This window comes from Pinus tabuliformis, chromosome 6 (genome assembly GCF_031772625.1).
Source record: "Pinus tabuliformis cultivar Carrire ecotype Pingquan chromosome 6, CPIR1, whole genome shotgun sequence".
In the NCBI taxonomy this organism is placed as follows: domain Eukaryota; kingdom Viridiplantae; phylum Streptophyta; class Pinopsida; order Pinales; family Pinaceae; genus Pinus; species Pinus tabuliformis.
The window spans coordinates 591,419,193-591,442,780 of NC_142292.1; the positions used below are offsets into that span (position 1 = coordinate 591,419,193).

Here is a 23,588-nt window from a genome sequence, read left to right on the forward strand (position 1 = left end):
GTTAAGATAATAAATTCACACAAGCACCCAATTATCAAACATTGACACTTGAATATGCAATACCAAGCTTTCAAGTGGTATCAGACCTGGGCATGGGCAAGTTTGTAATCTTCTTCAAAAGTACCAAATCAGGCTTCATAGAATAGAAACTGTTTGCTTTTGATTATTAGAACTTACAGCCAAATTTTTCTTCCCTAAAATTGTTTTTTGTCATTTGTTTGTAGCATAAGTTATAAAGCCACTAATGCCCTAAACTCTGCATATACAGTGCTTGTATACTCTGCATATACAGTGCTTGTATACATCAGTTCCTCATTTTCCGAAGAAGTTAGATAAAAATGTCATAGTGCACAATGAAGCAGTGTCAAGTTAGTGGTTCAAGTCATTAATTGACAAGAGGATGGATCATCTACAGCACAAATGACAGGAGGAATGCATCAAAAGCATGGACAGCACCATGATTTCTTATGTAAAGGAGACAAATGTGTTGGTTGGTATGGACATATTTTTTATTTGTGTACTTTATAAAACTACAAACTTGTATTTATGTAAGCATTGAAGGTTATAGAGTAAGGACAGGATGCATAATGTATTGGTTGGTATGGATGTAAGGGTTTATTTGTTTACAAGGAGAAAAAAGAAACTGTAGCCTCTAGAAGTGATTCATTATGTCCATCTAAACAAAGATATGATATGCAGATCCATGATGTTAAGATAATAAATTCACACAAGCACCCAATTATCAAACATTGACACTTGAATATGCAATACCAAGCTTTCAAGTGGTATCAGACCTGGGCATGGGCAAGTTTGTAATCTTCTTCAAAAGTACCAAATCAGGCTTCAAAATTCCAAATAAGGGGTTTGATTTGTGTCTTGTTTGCTTCATGTTTTTAGAACTCATGGAAAAGTTGGTTGTGCAGTTGGTAACAGAGTTCATAATTGAAGCATTAGAATAAATAAGAATGCACGTTTCAGGTTGACTTGGTTCAAAAGCAACAGGTTCAGAAAACTGCACATCAAGATGCTATGAACCCAAGAGCTTCTTTCTTAAATATGAACACCGTAAATAAAATTAGATTTGTTTTGATCATATAACAGATCTAACATTTGAGAATATATTTGAAGAACAATTTAGATTGATGTTCAAAACACTAATTCATTCACAAATTGTGGTGTGTATACAACATTGTTACAGCTTAGTCTGCAGTATTAGACCAATTACGTGAGAAAATACAGAAACATTGCAATAAAAAGAACCAACAATTCAATTTGTCGAACAATTACAGAGTCATGTGAATTAACTTGACATTCCATGTCAAAGTTCAAAATTTCATGAAACTTTAGGAGAGTAGTGGCATATAATTGAACTTTTACTTTTGCATTGATGAGGGCTCAAACATTCCTCGGTGCTCATCAGGCACCCATATTTTTAATATTGCACTGATGAAGGCTCAAACTTTCCTCAAATTTTGCAGGCACCCATGTTCTCAATGTACCTAGAGCCTTCTGAAACAACCCAACATTCCATGTCAAAACACAAAGTTTCATGAACTTTAAGAGAACAGATTATGTCCATGAACAGATTATGAAAAAGGTATTTTTATAACAACATAACAATGGGAAAACATATCCGTAAATTCCGGAGCCGCTGAAGATCACTCGGAGAGATTTCAAAATCATGGGAAGATCCCGCTCCATTTAATTCCATGTGTTTCAGGTTGGAAGTCATCTGCACATAATTAAATGAATGCAACTTATACACCATTATCAAATCATTGGAGCAAATGAGCACGCGTATATAAATATATGGAGCAGAGTTGCTTTATCAAAGATTTGTCATTCAAATATCTCAATTCTTTTACCTGAGATATACTAAATGGGAGACCGGCAACTTTTCCTTGGAAAAACATCAGCTTCTCAAATCTCTTCTCACATTTACCCTTCACATTTAAAACTCCAAACCGAAGAATTCTCAACGAATTAGACATTGAATCTAATTTTGTTGCTGGCATTTCCAATGGATCTCCATAACCATCAAACCAGAGGCCATCGATTCCTGAGATGTCCTGCAATTATAATTAAGTTAGTCATAATAATCGAGAAAGGGATTGTATGAAATAATTCACTGCATTTATTTTCCAATTTCTAATACCTTTTCTAAAAACTCTTGAAATTGACTCCTATTTGCATTGGTGAAATTAAATCTAGTCTCCTCTGCCCTTATGGTACCAATCTTCAAAATCACATCGTGCACATTTAAGCACATGAATCTGTCTTTAGAAACCAGTGCTCTCTTTTCTAGCATATCCAATTCAGACTCTCCCAGAACATCTGCCACAGAGTCCCAATTCATTCCCTTGAAAAATACGCAGATGTCAAGAAATGGACCTTTGCACCTTTCAGGAAGATGATCATAGGCGAAGACATAGCGCTCTATGTCCCCCAGTGCTTGACCCTTCAAATGTTCTTTGTCTTCCATCACTATCCGAAAGGCTTTCTGTTTGTCCCCTTCGGAGATTATAAAGCTTGCAACCACTGTCAAAAGTTTTGGGATTCCACCGCATATCTTTACTATCTTCTCCATTTGGCTAGAGTCTATTTGTGCCTCCTTCATTTCCCTCTCTAAAAGACTCCTCGCTTCAGATGTGGGAAGGCCATTCATAGGATACTGTTTGGTTTCCATTTTGCACCCTGTACACACAGTACGCACACCCATTTCCCGCGCAGTGATGAGCACCCTCACTTTTTTGGCCAAATGCATGTCCCTAGGCAAAAGCTGCTGCAGCTTATCACCGTCCAAAACATTGTCTACGTAGAGAAAGGCTACTTCTTTCTGTAACACGCTCCCAATTTGATGCTGTCCACTTTCAAACGTTCTAACATCTAGCTTTGCCGCCTTTTCTTCAGCTATGCCCACCATCAAATCTCTTAATATACATTTTTGAAACTCTACAATATTTGGAGTTGATGTTATATCATCAAACAATCTGACCATCGAATATTTACAGCCTACAATATCAAGTCTAGCAAACACAGCATCCGCCAGAGTAGACTTTCCCACTCCACCAAAACCATACACAATAACTGCAACTGCATTTTTCTCACTTTCCCATTCCAGAAGATTAACAACTTCTTTTATGGGTTCTTCAATTCCCACTGTTTAACCATATAAAAACATATCAAAAACTATCCTAAAACCTTAAAAATAATATTCATATTTGTACAAAACCAATCAACACTCACAATGTCTCATAATTTACCTGCATATGTAGGATATTCTCGCTCCAGTGTTGTCGGTGGACGCACCGACCTACAATCAATGGCATCGTAAAGACAGATATCGAATCGGGTCTTCATATGCTTGTACAATTTTTCTAACTCTGCTTGAAATTCAACCAGCTCTTTCTTGTCGACGGGCGCTGAGAAAAACCTGTGAGTAAAGTTCCTCAAACAAATTTAGATTTAGTCTTACCGGATTATTTGATAAGAGGGATGTAAGCAAAACATAAAAATGGGCATGAGAGCGTTCAGTACTCGCCTGGAAAATTTTGACGAATTAATTTGAACGCAGCACATGATAGAAGCTTTGACTATCATCTCCAGTGCTTCTTGAATTAAATCTTCCATTCCTTCCTTCAGTCGAGGCCGTTCTTTAAGCTGCTTCACATATTAGCAACAGGGTTATGATTATGAATACCAGCGCGCGGGTGACAATTCGAATTGGAACCGGATCGGAGTAGTCTGTCAGGCCCCATTCCCTGCGATCCGAATCCGATTTTTTTGTCAGGCCGTGGCAGGAATGTCAGGATTGCCAGGGAGGGTGGCGGAGAAGCGGAGAAGGAGGGTGGCGGAGCTCCAGGAGGGTGGCGGAGGGCGGAGACATTCCCGGTGGCCGGAGCCGGACGATTTTCCGGCCGGTGCCGGAAAACGGGCCATTCTACCGCCTAGGTAGACTACTCCATTCTTTTTAGGGATAGTGCGCTTATTGAGCACTTTCCTTGCATGAGCACAATGTTCATAAAAATGACTAATATAATTTAAACATCCCAAAAATCTCTGTAGCTGTTTTACATCTTTTATCTCATCTGGGAAATTATGAACAAACTGTAAACTATGACCCATTGCTGAATATGAGCCATCATATAATTCATATCCAAGAAAACTAATCTTTGTTTTAAACAATTCCATTTTCTTTTCTGATAATACCACACCATATTCTGCAATTCTTTCTTCAACCAAGAACAAATGTTTGATATGACTATCAATATCTGAACTGAATACCAATATATCATCAATATATCCTTGACTGAATTTCTCTAAACCTTTTAGCATTTGATCAATAATTCTCTGAAATACTGATGGTGCATTCTTTAAACCAAATGGCATTACTAACCATTCATAATGACCTCTAGGAACTGTAAAACCTGTTTTATATGTATCTTTTGGCTCTATCAATACTTGCCAAAATCCTGATTTCAAATCAAACTTACTGTATATCTTTGAATCTTTAAGCTTTGTCAAAATATCTGTAGGCTTGGCTGTACATACTGTATAAATGGATTTTCCAAAAGAATTCCAAAAAAGAAATATAAACCTAAGAGTGGTCTAGGTTGGATAAAAGTGCCTGAACAGAGAATAATTGCAAATAAAAAGTTATACAGAAATGAGCAATTATCTGTAGAAGAAATGATGTGGTTTGAGAGATTCAAACATGGTTATCCAGGATTTGAAAAAGATAAAGATTTTTGTAAAAAGATTTTTGGTTGGGATTTAGATACTCATCCTATGAGAAGTAGATATGAAAAAGACTATGGAAATAATTTTTGAGTTAAGAACAGTTTTTACAAATAAATGGATTGCAGAGATGAAAGCTAAGGATAACTGGTTTTCATTTTTTGAATGGTTTTATGATGCAATACCAGAGGAAGTAGAATATATGTTTGTCAGTGAAACAACAAGAAGAATATTAAATAAAAGGAACTATATAAATATGCTTCAGGATGACGAAGAGCAGAAAGAAGGTAGTTCAAAGAAAAAACATGAGTGGACAGGTGCAGATGGGAAAAAGATTTTAACATCTATAGATATACCCCCATGGCAAGATATAAATATTAAAGAAGGTCAGCAAGATTATCTTCTTAGGCCTTTTCAATCTAATTCAGATGAATTAGATGCTAAGAATATTATTGCAGCTCAGAATTGGTCAAATTTGGCAATACATAAGCACTGTACTGCAATAGATAATAAAGTCAATAAAGTTGGATTGGAACAAAGAAATATAGTCAGAACTTATGCAGCTAATACAGATAAAAATGTTGAAGCATTAGCTAAAAAATCAGATACACAGACTGGTCTGATTATAAATGAAGTTCAGTTCAATGGTGAAAAGTTAAAAATAATGAATTCCAGGTTGGAAAGAACATTTGATACAATGCAATCAAGTTTTGATAGCATGATAGAAGTATTAAGTAATATGAAGCTAGAATTAAATACAGTTTCAAATAAAGTTGATTATTTGGAAAAAACAAAAAAGAAGTCAGAAAGATTGAAGCAAGAAAAGATAAAAAAAGTACAAGTTAGTATGGCAAATCCTTTGCCAAGATTTGATTTGTTTTCAGATAAAAAAGAGAGTATTACTTTTGGAAGTAGTACTAGTTCAGATTTCAGACAAGAACAGCCTATAAAACAGGAACAGCCTGTAATTGAAGCTTTAAAGATTGATAGATCAATAAATTGGTTATATCCTTTTGGTAGATTGCCTACAGCAGAATCTACACAACAAGCTAGCAGTTCTCAGTTGGCCAATAAAGAAGAAATAAATGCCTTGAAAACAATAGTTGAAAGTGATTCAGAAGATATAGAGTTTATTGATGCAAATCTTAATGATGATAGAAAAACTTGCTGAAAAGTGGTGGTTTCCTTTGGGTTGTGCCCTAAGAACATGGGTGTGGTGACTTCTGTCCACTTATGTCCAGTGGTAGCTAGAAAAGGTATTGGGTACTGGGTATGCAGTAGGTAATGGGAAGGATAGTGAGTTTGTGTTGGTTGCCAACAGGTGGTGGCCTGTAAATTCAAGAAGTGGTGGATTTCATTAGGTAGTGGCTTGGAAAAAGTGGTTGCTCGCATGCATTGCAAGTTGTGGCTCACATAATGATGGTGGTGAATGATATGAATATGTGAAATAAAGGTCTCAATAATAATAAGAAGAGGCAAAGTAGAAGCAAATGTTGTTCTCGTTGAAGGATTTCCACATTATATCTTTTGTTCATGTGTTGCTTTCATGTGTATTTCCAATCATGATTTACTTGTACTTGTGTTGATTACTCCTTATGTCTATGATCATGCATGTGTTGTTTATATTATGCTGTTGGATAACTAATTGATAAGGATGCTTTATTGATAAGGATAACTGGTAAGGAAATGGAAAAAGGAGCTAAATATTGATCCATCCTCACAATACTGATTCACCCCCCCACCCCCCCCACCCCTTGCCCACCCTCCCTTGTATTTTCAAGCTCCCAACAGTTGATATCATAGCTTCCAACACCATCAAATTCCATTTCCCATTCTTTATGAGAACATCATACTACAACATTGCTTCTTTTCGTTCATCATGAGAAGAAAACTATTTAAAGGAATTTGATTCAAAATTAGTAGAAAAATTCAATTCACAATTATATGAAACATCCATGTCATCAAAAAATTAGAGTCATATACATCATCTCCATTTTGTTTGGTGGAACTTCTAGTTCCTTTCTTTCAAACATCATCAAGGTGAACACTTTTATGTGTTTTTGTGAGCCATTTTGGCAGACCTTTGTAAGATGGTATAGGATACTTTATTGATTGATATTGGATTGCATCACTATTTAGCCTTCCAATCCTCTCAGTCACATCACTTAAAGGGTCTTTCTAATCTGAATAAGTGGTTGGGGATTCATGAGGCAGAGAGAGGACTTCAAAAGTAGATTCCATGGATTGATCTAAGATAGTGATGTCTCCTTGAAGATGTGGAATATCATTATCAAATCCTTGACAATATTTTTCATGATTGAACATATCCAAATAATTAAGATGATGCCCAATAGTATTGTCAATACTAGAAGTTTCATGTAGGTGGTGTCTCAATACGCCAAGAAAATGCACTTTCAACTCTTTGCATTAATATTGCTTCTTTTTTCCTTACGAATCAAGGCATAATAGGTGGAACCAAATAACTTGAGATTCCTTAATAAAGGAATGTGGCCATACCACATTTTGTAAGAAGTATGTTTGTTGAAGACATGAGATGGACATCTATTTTGTTATACAATACACATAGAGCTACATCAACCAAAAACATCAACTTTACATTTTTGAAGAACATCATTGAGAGAACCATATTTAAGATAGTCATATTCATTATTTTAGGTATACCAATGTTTTGAGGATTGTCATGAACAATAGTTTGATGTTGAATCACATGTTGATGAAGATAGCTTTGAAATTATTTATAATTATATTCTTTTCAATTATCAATATGAAGAGAGTGAATATATGATCGTGCATCATTTTCAACCCATGCATGAAATTTTTTTAAACCTTCAAAAGATTCTAGTTTACTTTTGAACAAGTCTACCAAACACATCCTTGTGTAATCATAAATAGCAATATGTTTATTTCCGTTTTTAGAAGGAATGACCATAGGACCACACAAATTAAAATGAATGAGTGAAAGGTTTCTACATGTCATAGAAGTGTAATCATGAAATGGTTTTTTTGTATGTTTTCCTAGTATAGAAGTATAACATTGGTTGAGATTCCTTGGAATAGTTTGCAACCCAAAAAACCATTCCTTTCGAATAAATTAAGACTTTACTTATTAAGATGTTTGTAAGAATGCACGGGGAAAGTGTCCCAATGTTTATGAGTATGCCAACAAAACCCCTAAAGATACTGAGATTTTATTTTTTTGCAAGTAGGTGAGGTCTCAATTAAGGTATACTTATGGGTTTGTAGAATTTTTTAAGGTAATGCAAGGAGATAAGGGAAATGCAGATAAATTTGTCTCAAAGTAACCCAACCTAAACAAGTATAGTTTCTATATGTCGCAGACAAACACATATAGAAATAAATTCAAAAGACCTTACTGTATACATTAACATGTTCCCAACATCTATCGAAGCTATTGGTCGCACATAATATATGGTTGAGCTAGAAGACTAAAAATTTCAAATTCCATTACATGTGCACAAGACTAGATCTATCATAAAATAGTAAATGAATAGATTTCATTCATTTCTTCATTGACACAATTATATACAACACATAAAGTATCCACACAAAAAATATTCAGAACCGTACACCAAATTTATAGCTCATTAATTAATTCCAACACTAACAAAAAACATATAAGCAACAACAACCTGAATCTATAACAAATCCTTGGGGCATGTGACATTTATATTAAGCATCATAAGTATAGTGTACACACAAGCTCCATATGTCCGACTAGAAGAACTCCAATTTCGCTCATTCATATAGTACTAACTAGAAAATCCCATTGCAACACATAGAGTTGATTCTAATAACAAAAAAATGATAAACTATTGGAGCCTCAACACTATCATTTACAAAACCAAATAATAGAACAAAGATATTGTCAAATAACACCAACAAAATGGAATTATCATATAAAAAAAAACAGAATTGTAATAGCAATGAACAAAACCCTACATCATCAACAACAACTCATTGTATAGCCTAGGTAATTAACATTTAGCTCTAGAGAATCTCTAGCCAACTCACCTTGATGAGTTGTCCTCATACGTGTGGAGCCAAAACTATTCATTCAACCATACTATGTCGAATCATAACCTCTCCCCATATCTAACAAAATGACACAATTGGAGGTTACCTTGTCTACTAAGGAATCATTCAATTATCACATAGTGATATCGACCTCTATCACACACCTACATGGTCTATCACGCATTTTCATGAAAAATTATGTACTATGTCAACCACCCTCTATGTATTATTCCCATACTTAGGAAAAATTTCAAAAAAATCACCTCATTTTCTCCTTAGCCTCAATAGCTCCCCAAAAATATTTATGGCTCATCCCCAAGACACCCTATCCTAGTTTTTCACTATTGGAAGGGAAGACCTTTGTAGTCTTTTTTCATAATTGTTTTAGACATTTCTTTGTCCTTGTGCACAATTGTCTTGGCTACTTTGACTATTTCAATAATGTTTGCAATAGTTGCCACATGAATAGGGTTAATTTGAAACAATGATTCATTCCCGAAAATGTTGGTGCGTGTGGTATTTTATGATGTAGAAAAATAATCTATGAGATACATAGTCTCATCCTGCAATTGTTCCACTTTCTATGCTAATTGTTGCTACTCTTCTCTTTTGAAGGTGCACCTGAAATGCTTTCTTCCTTGCTTCAATAGTACAATTTAAGAAGTGACCTCGCTAGTCACTCATCAAGATATTAGGACATCTAAAGTGAGGGACAACACTTTCAAGTAGAAATTTGGTAGTAGTTTCTACGCAACAATATCTGATAGGTGCAACTTCATCTTATTGTGTTAGATAATCTGTCAAAGCGATAATGTATCCCACTCGACTTCTCTTTGCTGACAGATTAATTGGCCTAATAAAATATATGGCCCACTTTCTACAAATAGAAAAATATATCATCTCATCACAAAGGTTTTCCCACTCTATGATATACATAAAAACCATAATATAACTCCTTCACATCATGGTTGATCGTTGGCCACTAAAGACTTGTATGCAAAATCTTCTACGCAGTTGCGGAAAATTTTAGGAGTGGAAAATTATCTTGAAGTTTAAAAAAATTGGCGAATCTCACTAGTCCTTAGTATGCAAACTATAAAATGTTTATTGATGGATTTGTAAAATTATTCAAATTTATAATTATTTTATATATACCCTCTATATAATGTTGGAAATTTTTAGGGTAAAATAATTCTATATTGTAAAATTTAGGCGAATTGTTTTTATAAAAAATGGAAATTGGTGAATCTTATTTTTGGAAAAACCAAGGAAAATGAGCCCACCTATGAATATTAGCCCCTAAAGGTTTCCATGGAACTTTCCTTCCCTTCACAATTCCCTCCAACAACTCCTTCATGCACCTCCATTAGTATGGCTATTCTATCATGCTCCAATGCACATCAATGGAGTATTCCATCTACACCCAACTTATACGGACATCCTACGATGAGATGATAGTTTATGGATTTAACTACTAGTTTTTTCTTCTGTTCCATTATGTACTCCCATGGTTTTGTTCCTTTACTAAGGAAATGAATGATTTCTATAAAATGGTCATGTACCATTTCCACACAAAATAAATGCACATCTTTTAAGCCACCATTCACGTTTACAACCTCTTCGCCATAATTGATCCTCAACAAATGGTTCAACCCTACATTCAGCCTACTAGGATTTATTATTACTTTGAAGTCATAATCCTAAAAAAAAATGCCCACCTACATATCTCCCCCCCCCGCCCCCCAACAATGTCTTATTGATGAGGTAGTGTAATGTAGAATGTTTAGTATATATCTTAAAAATATAATCCTAATAGGTAATGTCAAAAATTTTGTTGATCGTAAAGTAGTAGTCCTTATTTACAAATAACATGCCTTATTAGAATTACCATTAACAAACAAAAAATATATTTCTTTAGGTTCAAGTAATTTTGCAACTACATTCATCTATTAGGCATAAGTTGTAGCACTTCAATATTCTTCTATAGGACACTAAAGGTGGTCCAATCATCCAAGTAAAATTCCAAAAAATTATGAATAATATCCTCAAATGTTACCACCACCACTCAGAAAAACACAAATAGTGCATTCTTCAATTTGAAGGTCATGATAATATACTGAAATGATCTCCACTATGTGACAAATGTGGTCTTATGACGACCCCCATTGACAATATTAATTTGGTGTTATCCCAAACATTCGTTTATGAATGAGTAAGATTCCTAGCCTATGACATTTTCCAAGACCCGATTTGTAAACTGTGTGGGGAATGGAACATGAACACAGGAATTGTTCGATTTCCTCGAGTCTACACAAAATAAATTTATGGGTTATTTTCATATGGGTAAATTAATTAAACAAAAATAACTTAGGAAAAGTGGTTCATTAAATTATTTCCTATGGTGAAAGTGGTTTTTAATGTTTAAATCCCACACTACATGGTGTATTTCAATTAACCTATAAACATGGATAAGTGATCATTTTTTAGGTGATAACATTAAACTAAGAAAAACAATAAAGTAGAGTTAAGGTGTTTGGCAAAGGAAGTCCACTGATAATATTGAACTTTTTAGAAGGTAGAAATGGTTTGAATATGGAGGTGATACGAATGTGAAGGAAATAGGTTAAGAATGAGTACAAAGGTGGTAAGAAACACTACAAAAATAAAGGTCATTGGTGAGGGCTATGCCTGTAGCAGATCTTTAAGGTCCATCACCAATGTCATATATCGTGATGGTCCTTAAAGTAGCGTTGTTGTAAGTGCATATAATGATGGTCCTTTAAGGTTTGTCACCAAAGCCATTTTGAGTGACACTTTTTATGAGGGTTATTAAAGGCCCGTTAGTAATTCTCTCTTTGGTGACACTTCTAGTGATGATCTTTTATTGACCCTCACTAATGTTCTTTTTGGTTACTTTTGGTGACGGCCAAAAAATGTTCGTCATCATTTATCATTCCAATGAATTTTAAATGATGCTATGTGTATGTTACTATATTTTTTGTCAAAAGATAATGATTTAATGCCATTGTTATGGATTATTTTTAATTATGTGTCCAAGGCCATAGTGGTTAGAGTCACCCAACTTGTTAAGAAGTAATTAGTGTGTATATTTCCCTCAAGTAAGAAGAGTATAGTCTTCCTTTGAGTCAAAACATGATTAATCTCTATTAGGTTTATTATCTAACAAATTCAATTTTAGATAAAATTCCACTTGTCTGTGTAGGAACTATATTATTTAATACATAATCAAGCTCTATCAATTCTATTAATGAGAGAGACCTAGCACTCCTCAACACTCTTGGCACACCTTAACATGATTTGGCACAAACATTCCTTGGCACGTTGCATGTCTTGGAACATCGTTGTACCTAGAACATATTTCCATGACTAGGACACCCAACACATGTTGGCAAGCCCTAGCATAGGATAACACTCTCCTAGCATGTGTTGGCATGCCCTGAAACACTTTGGCATGCATTAACATATATTAGCACTTGGAAAACATTGGAACCTAGAATGTATTGGAACCTATTATTAGTGTGCCCAGCATGCCCCTTTTGAAAAAGATAAAGTATTAACTTATTAACCCTTTTATGTGCTCGCTTCCTTTCATTTTACATTAGTTCTTCCTTTTTTTCCTTGACACTTGTTGACACATATTGGCATACCTTGGGCCCCTGCACATCCTATCAAGCCTTAGCATATGGAATGTCTTGGCATGCCTTGGCACTATTTGGCACATGTTAACACACAATAGAACTCCCTAGCACACTCTGGCACATCTTGACATGCACTGATATTCCCTGGCATGCCTTACCAATGCTTAGCATACCTTGTCACTCCCTCCTTTGCATGCTAGCTAGCACTCGTTGGCACTCCCCAACACACCCTCATATTCATTCACTTCCATGAATTTTGACCTAGTTCTCCCTTGTGTTTCCCCAGTACTCCCTAACACTCCTCAGCATGCATTAACACTCTCTAGCTCACCTTAGCACTCTTCAACATGCCTTGCAACTTCATAACTCGTGTATCACTCCCTAGCACACATTGGCACTTGACACGTGTTGGCGCTTGGAAAGTCTTAACATGTATAGAATTCGCTGAGATGCCTTGGTTTGCTTTGACATGGTTTACTATTAAATTTTTTTGAGATCAATTATTGGAAAGTAGATGAGAATTAATAGAGGAGTATTTGACACTTAGAATGTGCTAACACTTGGCACTTGGCACCTATTGTTGGTGTGCCTAGGATGCCCCTATTGGAAAAGGTAAATTGATGAATTATTAACCCTCTTATGTGTTCATTTCCTTGTAGTTTAACTTGTTTCTCCTTTTTTTTGGCTTTCCAGTCCTTGACACGTATTGTCACACCCTTACACATATTGGCATGCCTTAGAACTTGGCACATCTTAACGTATTTGACATGCCTTCGCACTATTTAGCACATGCGAGCATTCTCTCGCACACCTTGCCACTCATGCGCTCATAACTAGCCTTACATTTTTTCACAACTTGAGAACCCAATTAGGTCCTTAGCTACTGTAGTTCATGTGAAAGTAGCTTACTTTAGCCACAACAACTTGACCATTTGCAATTACTACAAGTAGATTGTGCCTTGCTCACCTAAGAACTACCTATAACTAATCTTAGGCCACTCATGTCTAAACTCAACTTGTCCCACTTAAGAACTTACCAAGACAAGGATCACATCTAGCCATGTCCATAAAACAACTAAGAAACATAGCTTACACATGAAATATTTCACATGTATGTCTAGTTCATATAAATAGTAGAGAATTAACTAAGAATTTTCAAGAACCACAAGATGCACAAGACATGCAAGATATAATCCGAGACAAAACGAGTGCTTCAAAGATTATACACAATAATGTACAATATGAAATTGTCTAAAATAGTTTAAAACTTGAGCATTCGGCCAAAGTGTGCTACATGTCATATAAAAATAGTAGCTAAAGGAAAAACAATGTTTTGCCTAGCACCATGTCTCCCTTTGTCTAAAACTGCTCTGTCGAGCCCCTTATTGCAATCATAGCCGTGCCTCCTACAAATCCTATTATGACATTCTACTAACACACTTTATCCTTGGCACACTTGAATTCGCTGACACTCCCTAGCACACACTCTTATTTGTTCATTTCCATGCATTTTGACCTAATTCTCCCTTGTGATGCCTCGACAATCTCTAATGCTCCTCAACATGCATTGACATTTTCTGGCATGTGTTAGCACACCTTTTCATTCGGCATGCCATGGACATCCCAAGCTATCCTTCCCCTCACAACTACCCTTACTTAATTTGCAAATTGGGAACCCAACCAAGTCCTCGCTTGACTACAAGAGCTTGACCAAGTTACAGTTACTACAACTAGACTATGTTGTTGAATTGTGTAGCTTGGGAGGTACTCCATAAGCCTAGTGAGATGTGTTTGTGTGAGTTTGGTCACAAAAGGCTTTGTGGGCAAAGAGCCCAAGAAAAGGGGTTTTGGACCCAAGATGGGGTTTAAAATCTAAAAGAAAATTAAAAGGAAAAGTAATATTTCCTAAGGTCTAAGTGGTTAAACTCGTAAGTTCTAGAGGGTTCCTAAGAATCCTAGCTAGGAAAAGCTATTTAAGGAGGCCTTAGTATGAAGGAAAGAACATCAAGTGAGAAGGAGTTAATTTTATCAAGGAGGCCAGGAGAGATGTAGTTCGAAAGTAGGCTAAGTTAGAGGGTTGAGTAAGTGTTTCTAAAGGGAGGCCATGATCATCCACCAAGAGCAAGATCATCATGTGAGCGTTCACAAGAAAGTCACTTACCTTAATTTGTTCGAGCCAAGAGGTAGGATGGAATATTGTTGATTCTCTTCTGGTAGATCAAGCTCAAGAGAGGCAACCCATGAGAATTTGGGCATGTGATGTCAGTGGTGTTTCTAAGTTAAGGCTACATCAAATTTTGAAATAACAGAAAGGGTTGAGAGCCTGTCTTGTGGTGGTTAGTAGGCCGCAAGGTTTGTAATCAATAGCAACACAAATGGAGGAGGGAATCTATTGGAATTTAAGGCCATAACAGAAGTAGTCATAGGTGTAATATTAATGTAGGTAACCGTAGTTTGAGGGTTGTAGAGATCTAAAGTTCAGGTCAAGATTGAGTCAAATAAATGCCTAGAATCTATGGATCCATATGAGTTAGGTCGATTCTGTTATGGAGGAAGGAGTTGTTTTTACTATGGGTGGATAGGGTTTGTTCTAAAGAAATTAGAGCATAAGTATGATTCCCTAGTTAGGGAAATTTCCTAGCATGTTCAGTCCATAAGGTATGCCCTTAAGATTGTGACAAATCTGTGTAGAATAAGAGGGGTCATGATCCTTAGAGAGAGGTTCATGGAAAATTTTAGGGGATAATATTCTCAAGTGGGCTAATTTTCCATGATTTTTCGCCAAAAAAGATTCACCAGTTTTCATTATTTGTAAAAAAAGATTAGCCCAAATTTTACAACATAAAATTATTTTACCTTCGAAATTGCCGAAAATATAAAGAGACCATATATAAAGTCTTTATAAATTTGAATATTTTTACAAAGATATCAATAAACATTTAATAGCTTGAATATTAATGACCAATATGATTTTCTAGATTTTCTAAACTTTGAGATAATTTTCCATCCTAAAAATTTTCCTTGGTGAGGTTTATCTCTGTAATATAGACCACAGATCTAGAAAATGGTTTTCATAAGTATGTGTGGAGATAATAGATCCAAAGTAGGGTGGAACCTAAGTAGAAGATTGAGAAGAAGAAATGTGCCATATGAGGAATGGATTGACATGAAGAGGAGTTGATTTTGGTGGATTGTCCATAGAGTGTTTGACAAAGATCTAAAGCAACCTATAAATAGTTAGTCAATTGGCTGTTAGTGTATGATTTGTGACCCTAGTTCTGTCATCTACAAATTGTTATAAGGATGATAAGAGTAGTTCATATGTTTTCATAGATTAGACAACAAAGAAATTGGTACACAAGAATAGTAATTTTGAGAGGACTAAAATCACTATTAGGTGGAATATTTGAAGATCCCTAGATGAGGGCAGTGTTCTGGGCCTACATTAGTAAAAGAATTGACTGTGGTTGGGAAAATTGATGGCAGTACAAGTATAGTTGGAGGGTTGTTAGGTGACTATCAAATAAGAGCCCTAAGTCTTGTACTTGTCAAGGACAACAAGACTAGTAGAAGGGTAGGTGTATTGGGCCTAAGGATGTGCATACTTTGAAGTCCTAAAGTAGCAATCAAGTGGGTTAGCCAACTAACCCTAGTCCATTGTATTGTAGAGGATTGAGTTAGTGAAAAGAAAGGAAACCTCCATATCCCTATACTTGTCATATTGGAGCATAGGTATGGCAAAAGTTGGTAGACCAAAGAGATGTTGACAAACGAAGTTATGAACAGTTGATGGAATATGTCCCTAAATGTTGCAGACCTTGAAGGAAAATGGAGGTAGCTAGAGGGAAATGTTTGTTCATGCAAGTTCAGTAACCTAAAGGATTTGAGTTCATTAATAGAGGTAGATTAAGGAGTTACAAAATGGGAGGCAAAAGTACCTGTCAGATGTGTTTAGGACACATGGACTGAAAGGGTTGTTTGTGTCCACTATCAGCAAGTAGGTCGAGTGTTGTCTTTTTCAAGGTAGATTGGTTGTCAAAGAACTAACACCAAGACCTAGTTGTATTCCTTGTATCAGTGTGATTGTAAAGGGCCACGATGCCTGGTATGAGAGGTCTATCTTGTTATATTATAGTTTGTAATATAATGAACAAGGGTTTGAAAAAGTTAAAAATTGTCATGTGCACTAGTTGATTCCCTTATGTGTGTAGATTTCTTTGTGCAAAGTAGATGTGTTGTGGAACTTGAGTGTGTTTTCATCAAATATTCTAATACCAAACCTAGATTCTCATGTGCCATGGAAATTCAACATATTCCTTGTTCACCTAAGGACTACATGTAACTCATCTTAGGATACTCATGTCTAGTCTCAACTCATCCCACTTAAAGGGTTACCAAGACAAGGCTCATCATGGTCATAAAAAAACTAAGCAACATAGTTTACATCTTGACATGCCATAACATCTGGCATGTCTTAGAATGCCTTGGCACTATGTGGCATGTTTTAACATCCCCTACATTCCATGGCATGCTTTGACACTCCCTAGCACACCCTAGCACTTCCTGGCATGCCTTGGTAGTTTAGCATACCTTGGCACTACCTAACATATAACCTTGTCACTACCTCCTTAAGACACCTAGAACTTGTTGACACTCCCTGTCACACACTCTTATTGATAAATTTCCATGCATTTTTACCTAGTGCTTCTTTATGTTTCCTGACACTCCCTAACTCTCCCTAGAACACATTGTCACACCTTGTAACTTTACACATCTTGGCATGTTTCCCTAGCACTCTAGCATTTCTTGGCACTACCTAGCATACCTTGTCACTCTGTCCTTAGCACACCTCGAGTTCACTGACACTCTTAGTCACAAACTCTTATTCATTCATTTCCATGCATTTTACCTAGTGCTCCGTTGTGTTTCCCTAGCACTCCTTAACACTCCTTTCCATGTGTTGGTACACCCTAGCACCTAGGACATCTTGGCATGTCACCCTGACCTCTAGCATGCCTTAGCACTACCTAGCATACCTTGTCACTCCCTCTTTAGCACACCTGGAACTCACTAACAATTCCAATCATAAACTCTTATTTGTTCATTTCCATGCATTTTTACGTAGTTCTCCCTTGTGTTTCCCTGGCACTCCTAACTAACACTTCCTTGCATGCATTGGCACATCTTGGTAGTATGCCACTTTAGCACTCTAGTATTCCCTAACACTTCCAAGCATGCCTTTTCACTCCTCCTTAGCACACTTGAAACTCACTGAAGCTCCCTGTCACACACTCTTATTCATTCATTTACATGCATTATGACCTTGTGCTCCCTTTTGTTTCCCTAACACTCCCTAACACTCCTTGGCGTACATTGACACACCCTAGCACTTGGCACATCTTGGAATGATTTCTTATCACTCTATGATGCCTTGGCACTACCTAACATACCTTCTCACTCCCTCCTTAGCAGACTTAGAACTTCCTAACACTCCCTATCACACACTCTTATTCACTCATTTCCATGCAATTGAAACTAGTCCTCCCTTGCGTTTCCGTGGGACTCCCTAGCTTGCATTGGCACCACACCCTAACACCTAATAGAGCTTGGCATGCCTTACATGCCTTGGAACTTTATAGCATGTGTTATCACTTCATGGCATTCCCTTCACACCTTGGCACTCCCTAATTGTCATTCCTTCATAGATAACCTTACGTTTTTTTGCGACTTGGGAACCCAACCAAGTCATTGAAAAAATAATGTTGTGCCTAGCCCAAATTCTCCCTTTGTCTGAAACTGCTTTGTCCATGCCCTTATCTCAATCATAGTCTTGCCTCCTACAAGTCCTATTATGAAATTCTCCTAACACACTTTGTCCTTGGGACACCTGGAATTCACTGACACTCCGTGGCAGACACTCTTATTCATTCATTTCCATGCACTTTGACCTAGTTCTCCCTTATGTGCCATGATAATCCAAAACACTCCTTGACATGCATTGGAAGTGTCTGGAATGTATTAGAATGCCCTTTCATTCCTTGGCATGCCATAACACTCCTTAGTTATCATGCCCTCATAACCACCCTTGTTTTTTTTTAGACTTGGGAACCCAACCAAGTACTGGCTCAACTACAACAACTTGACCAAGTTATAGTTACTACAACTAGAATATGCCTTGTTCACCTAAGAATGGACTCTAAGTCATCTTAGGCTACTCATGTCTAATATTAACTCATCCCACTTAACAAGTTAGCAAGTTAAGGCTCACATCCAACAATGGCCATAAAACAACTAAGCAACATAATTTACATCTTGACATGCCATAACACTTGGCACGTCTAACAATCCCTTGGTGCGTGTTATCATCCCCTAAATTCCTTGGAATGATTTGGCACTCCCTATCACACCCTACAACTCCATGACATGCCCTCACACTCTAACATGTCGTGGCACTGCCTAGCATATAACTTTGTCACTCCCTCCTTAGCACACTTAGAACTCAGTGGCACTCCCTATCACACACTCTTATCCATTCAACTCCATGCATTTTTAACTAGTTCTACCTTATGTTTTTGTGGCACTCCTTAACACTCCCTAACATGCATTGGCACACCCTGGAACTTGGTGCATCTTGGCATGTCGACCCGGCACTCTAACATTCCTTGGCACTAACTAGCATACCTTTTCACTTCCTCCTTAGCACACCTAATATTCACTCACATTCCCTATCACACACTCTTATTCATTCATTTCCATTCATTCAAAACTAGCTCTCTCTTATGTTTCCCTCGCACTCCATAACACTCCCTAGCATGCATTGGCACACCCTAGCACTTGGAACACCTTGGCATGTTTCCTTGGCCCCTAACATGCCTTAACACCGCCTAACATACCTTGTCACTCTCTCCTTAGCACACCTAGAACTCAATGACACTTACTTGTCACAAAATCTTAATCGTTCATTTTCATGCATTATTTTCTCCTAGTGCCCCCTTGTTTTCCCCTAACACTACCTAATATTCCCTCTTGACATGCCTTGATATTCCCTAGCATGCCTTGTCACTCCCTCCTTAGCATGCCTAACACTTATTGACACTCCTTGGTACACCCTCATATTCATTCACTTCCATGAATTTTTACCTAGTTCTCCCTTGTGTTTCCCTAGTACTCCCTAGCACTCCCTAGCATGCATTGTCACCCTCTATCACACCTTAGCACTCTTTGACATGCCCTACCACTCCAAATCATGCATAACACTCCCTAGTGCACATTGGCACTTAGCAAGCCTTAACATGCCTAACATGCATTAAGATGCCTTGGTATGCTTTGTCATGTGTTGGCATGGTTCGACATGGCTTAAGATTAAATTTATTTGAGATCAATTATTGGAAAGTAGGAGAGAAGTGACAAAGGAAGATTTGGCACTTAGAATGCACTAACACTTGGCACTTGGCACGTATTGGCACCTAATGTTGGTGTGCCTAGCATGCCCCTCTTGGATAAGGTAAATTGATGACTTAATAACCCTCTTATGTGTTTATTTCCTTGTAGTTTAACTTTTTTCTCCCTTTTGTTGCCTTGACAATCGCTGACACGCATTGTCACACCCTTGCACATTTTGGCATGCCTTAGCACTTGGCACATCTTAGCATGTTTGACATGCCTTCACACTATCTGGCACATGTTAGCATGCCTTAGCATCCCGTATCACACCTTAGCACTGATGCCCTCACAACTAGCCTTACATTTTTCACGACATGGGAACACAATCAAGTCCTTGGCTACTACAATTCATGTGACATTGGCCTGCTTTAGCCACAACAACTTGACCAATTGTTCCTACTACAACTAGACCATGCCTTTTTCACTTAAGAACTACCTATAACTCATCTTAGGCCACTCATGCCCAAGCTCAACTTGTCCCACTTAAGAAGTTACCAAGACAAGGATCACATATGGCCATGGCCATAAAATAACTAAGCAACACAACTTACAATTAGGGAATATTTCACATGTATGTCTAGTTCATATAAATATTAGAGCATTGACTGAGAGTTTGCAAGAACCACAAGATGCACAAGACACACAAGATATAAGTCGACACAAGTCGAGTGCCCCAAAACTTATACATAACAATGTACAATATGCAATAGTCCAGAATAGTTTAAAACATGAGCATGCAACCAAAGTGTGCCACATCTCATATAAAAATAATAGCCAAAGGCAAAACAATGTTGTCCCCAACATAAAGTATCCCTTTGTCTGAAACTGCTCTGTCCAGCCCCTTATCACAACCACAAGCTTGCCTCCTAAAAATCCTATTCTCAACTTCTCCTAACACACTTTGTCCTTGGGACACCTGGAATTCAGTAACACTCCCTCACACACACTCTTATTCGTTCATTTCCATGCATTTTTATCTAGTTCTCCCTTATGATGTCATGAAACTCCCTAACACTCAGCGTGAATTGACATCAATGTCAAGTATGTGTTTATAGCACGCCTTTTCATTCCTTGGCATGCCCTAACACTCCTTAGTTATCATTCCCTCACAACTGCCGTTACTTTTTTTGCGACTTGAGAACCCAAACAAATCCTGCCTCAACTACAACAACTTGAACAAGTTATGATTAATACAAATAGATTATTCCTTGTTCACCTAAGAACTTCCTATAACTCATTTTAGGCTACTCATGTCCAATCTCAACTCATCCAACTTAATAAGTTATGAAGACAAGGCTCATGTCCAACTATGGTTGTAAAACAACTAAGCAACATAGTTTACATCTTGACATGCCATAACACCTCACATGTCTTAGAATCCCTTGGCACTATGTGGCACATGTTAGCATCCCCTACATTACTTGGCATGCTTTGGCACTCCCTAACACACCCTAGCATTCCCTGACACATCTGTCACTTTAGCATGCCTTAGAACTACCTGACATATAACCTTGTCACTCCCTCCTTATCACACTAGAACTCGTTGACACTCCCTATCACACACTCTTATTCATTCATTTCCATGAATTTTGACCTAGTTCTCCCTTGTGTTCCTGTTATGAAACCAGCTCACAAAAATATAGAAAAGAGAGATCCACGCCTTAGAATTCAACCTCTTCGAGGGGACAACCTCCTTTACATTACACAAATGAACAATTCTTGGATGATTCAAATGAAAAAACCTCATTTTTATATATAGGAGTCTAAGGAGTCACAATATAACCCAGCCGACCTAATAATAATAATATAAAGCCACAAAAATAACAATAGAGGGATTCTATGGGGCACGGTAATAACAATATGGAGACAATAGGGGCACAACAATATTAATAAGGGATACAACTACAATAGTAATGGGGTAATCACTAGTATTATAGGGACCCAACATGCCCCTCTCCTTAAAAAAAGTGTTGTCCTCAATGCTTAAGTAGTTTTGGATGTTTCTGTATAAAATTCTCATCCTCCCATGTGGAATCTTCAGCGGATAAGTTCTTCCACTTGATAAGATACTCTTGAATTGATCGATTTCGTAACTCTCGAGCTCTTGTTTCTGTGACTGCTTTTGGTTCCAATATAATTTTTCCTTCCTCGTCAAGTTCTGGCAATATTGTTTTGAACTGGGAGCTTGTCGCCTATAACCTTCTTTAAACATGAAACATGGAAAACTGGGTGCAATCGAGAAGCTGCATGAAGCTCCAATTTGTATGCCATAGTACCAATCTTTTGCAACACCTTGTACGAACCATAATACTTTGGTGATAATTTATTATCCTTCTCATCTTGCTTGAGGGACATTTGCTTATATGGTTGTAGCCATAGGAGTACCCAATCACCTACATCAAAACTTCTTTCACTGCGATGTTGATCTGCCTGTTGTTTCATTCTATTCTATGCCAACACGAGGTTATCCTTTAAGAGTTGGAGGGCATGTTGTTGATGTTCGATGTGATGTTCCACTGCTTGAACCTTATAATTTTCTCTTAGATATGATGTGATGGATGGTGGCTGATAACCATAAAGTGCCATAAATGGGGTCATTTTTGTTGTTGTATGGAAGGAAGTGTTATACCACGATTCAGCCAGAGGCAACCATTTGACCCATTGTGTCTGTTTATCAGATACAAAGCAACGAAGATATCCTTCCAAACATTTGTTTACTATCTCAGTTTTCCCATCAGATTGAGGATGATAAGATGAGCTATGAGCTAACTGAGTACCAAGACAAGAAAACAATTGTCCAAAAATTTCCAGTGAAAATGGGATATCTGTCACTTACAGTAATATTTGGGTTTCCATGTAGGTTTTGAATTGTTTCCATAAATGTGGTAGAAACTGTACTGGCTTTAAATGGATGTGATAATGGACAAAAGTGTGCATACTTGGTAAGTCTGTCAACTACCACCATGATGACACTCTTTCCCTTAGACTTGGGTAAACCTGTGATAAAATCCATTGAAACCTCCTCCCAACGTTGGCTTGGAATGGATAAAGGTTGTAATAGACCCGGTGTCTTAATTGTTTCAACTTTATTTTGTTGGAAAACCAAACATTCCGCCACAAACTTTTGAATATTTGATTTAAGGCCCTCCCAAAAAAATTCCTTCTTAACCCTGTGGTAAGTTTTTAAAAATCCTAAGTTCCCTCCTAAGGGACAAGTGTGCAATTCCATAAGAATATTTTGTTTTGGCTGGGAATTCTTACAAAGGTATAAGCAATATTTGTACCATAATGAATCATTTTGCCAGCTAAATGTATCATACGTACTGGAGTCTTGTTGTAACTTTCGAATAAGTGCCCACACTTCTTCATCATTCTTCCATTCCTCCCTTGCTTCGTTTATCCAATCTGGTTGGATAAAAGAAATGGTGCACAACAATGCTTCCACATCCTCATCCTTTCTTGAAAGTGCATCTGCCACCACATTTTGCTTCCCTTTTTTGTAGATGATTTCAAAGTCATAACCCAACATCTTTGTGACCCACTTTTGTTGTTCTTCAGAGGATAATCTTTATTCGAGAAAGTATTTAAGGCTATCATGATCCGTTTTTACCTTGAAGTGTCTTCCCATTAGGTAGGGTCACCATTTCTTAAGTGCATGGAGTATTGCCAACATTTCCTTCTCATAAATAGCTT

At 37.1% G+C, this 23,588-nt stretch overlaps 1 protein-coding gene across 1 annotated transcript; it reads right to left on the reverse strand.

Moving 5' to 3' along the window:
* Positions 1-1,429: 1,429 nt before the first annotated feature.
* Positions 1,430-3,803, reverse strand: LOC149259950 (disease resistance protein RUN1-like). Its single transcript, XM_089378037.1, has 4 exons — positions 3,264-3,803; positions 2,156-3,159; positions 1,866-2,069; positions 1,430-1,732 (listed from the first exon to the last, which is right to left on the reverse strand). The coding sequence occupies exons 1-4, from the start codon at positions 3,358-3,360 to the stop codon at positions 1,604-1,606; spliced, it is 1,434 nt and encodes a 477-aa protein (XP_089234163.1). The 5' UTR covers positions 3,361-3,803; the 3' UTR covers positions 1,430-1,603.
* Between the last annotated feature and the right edge of the window lie 19,785 nt (positions 3,804-23,588).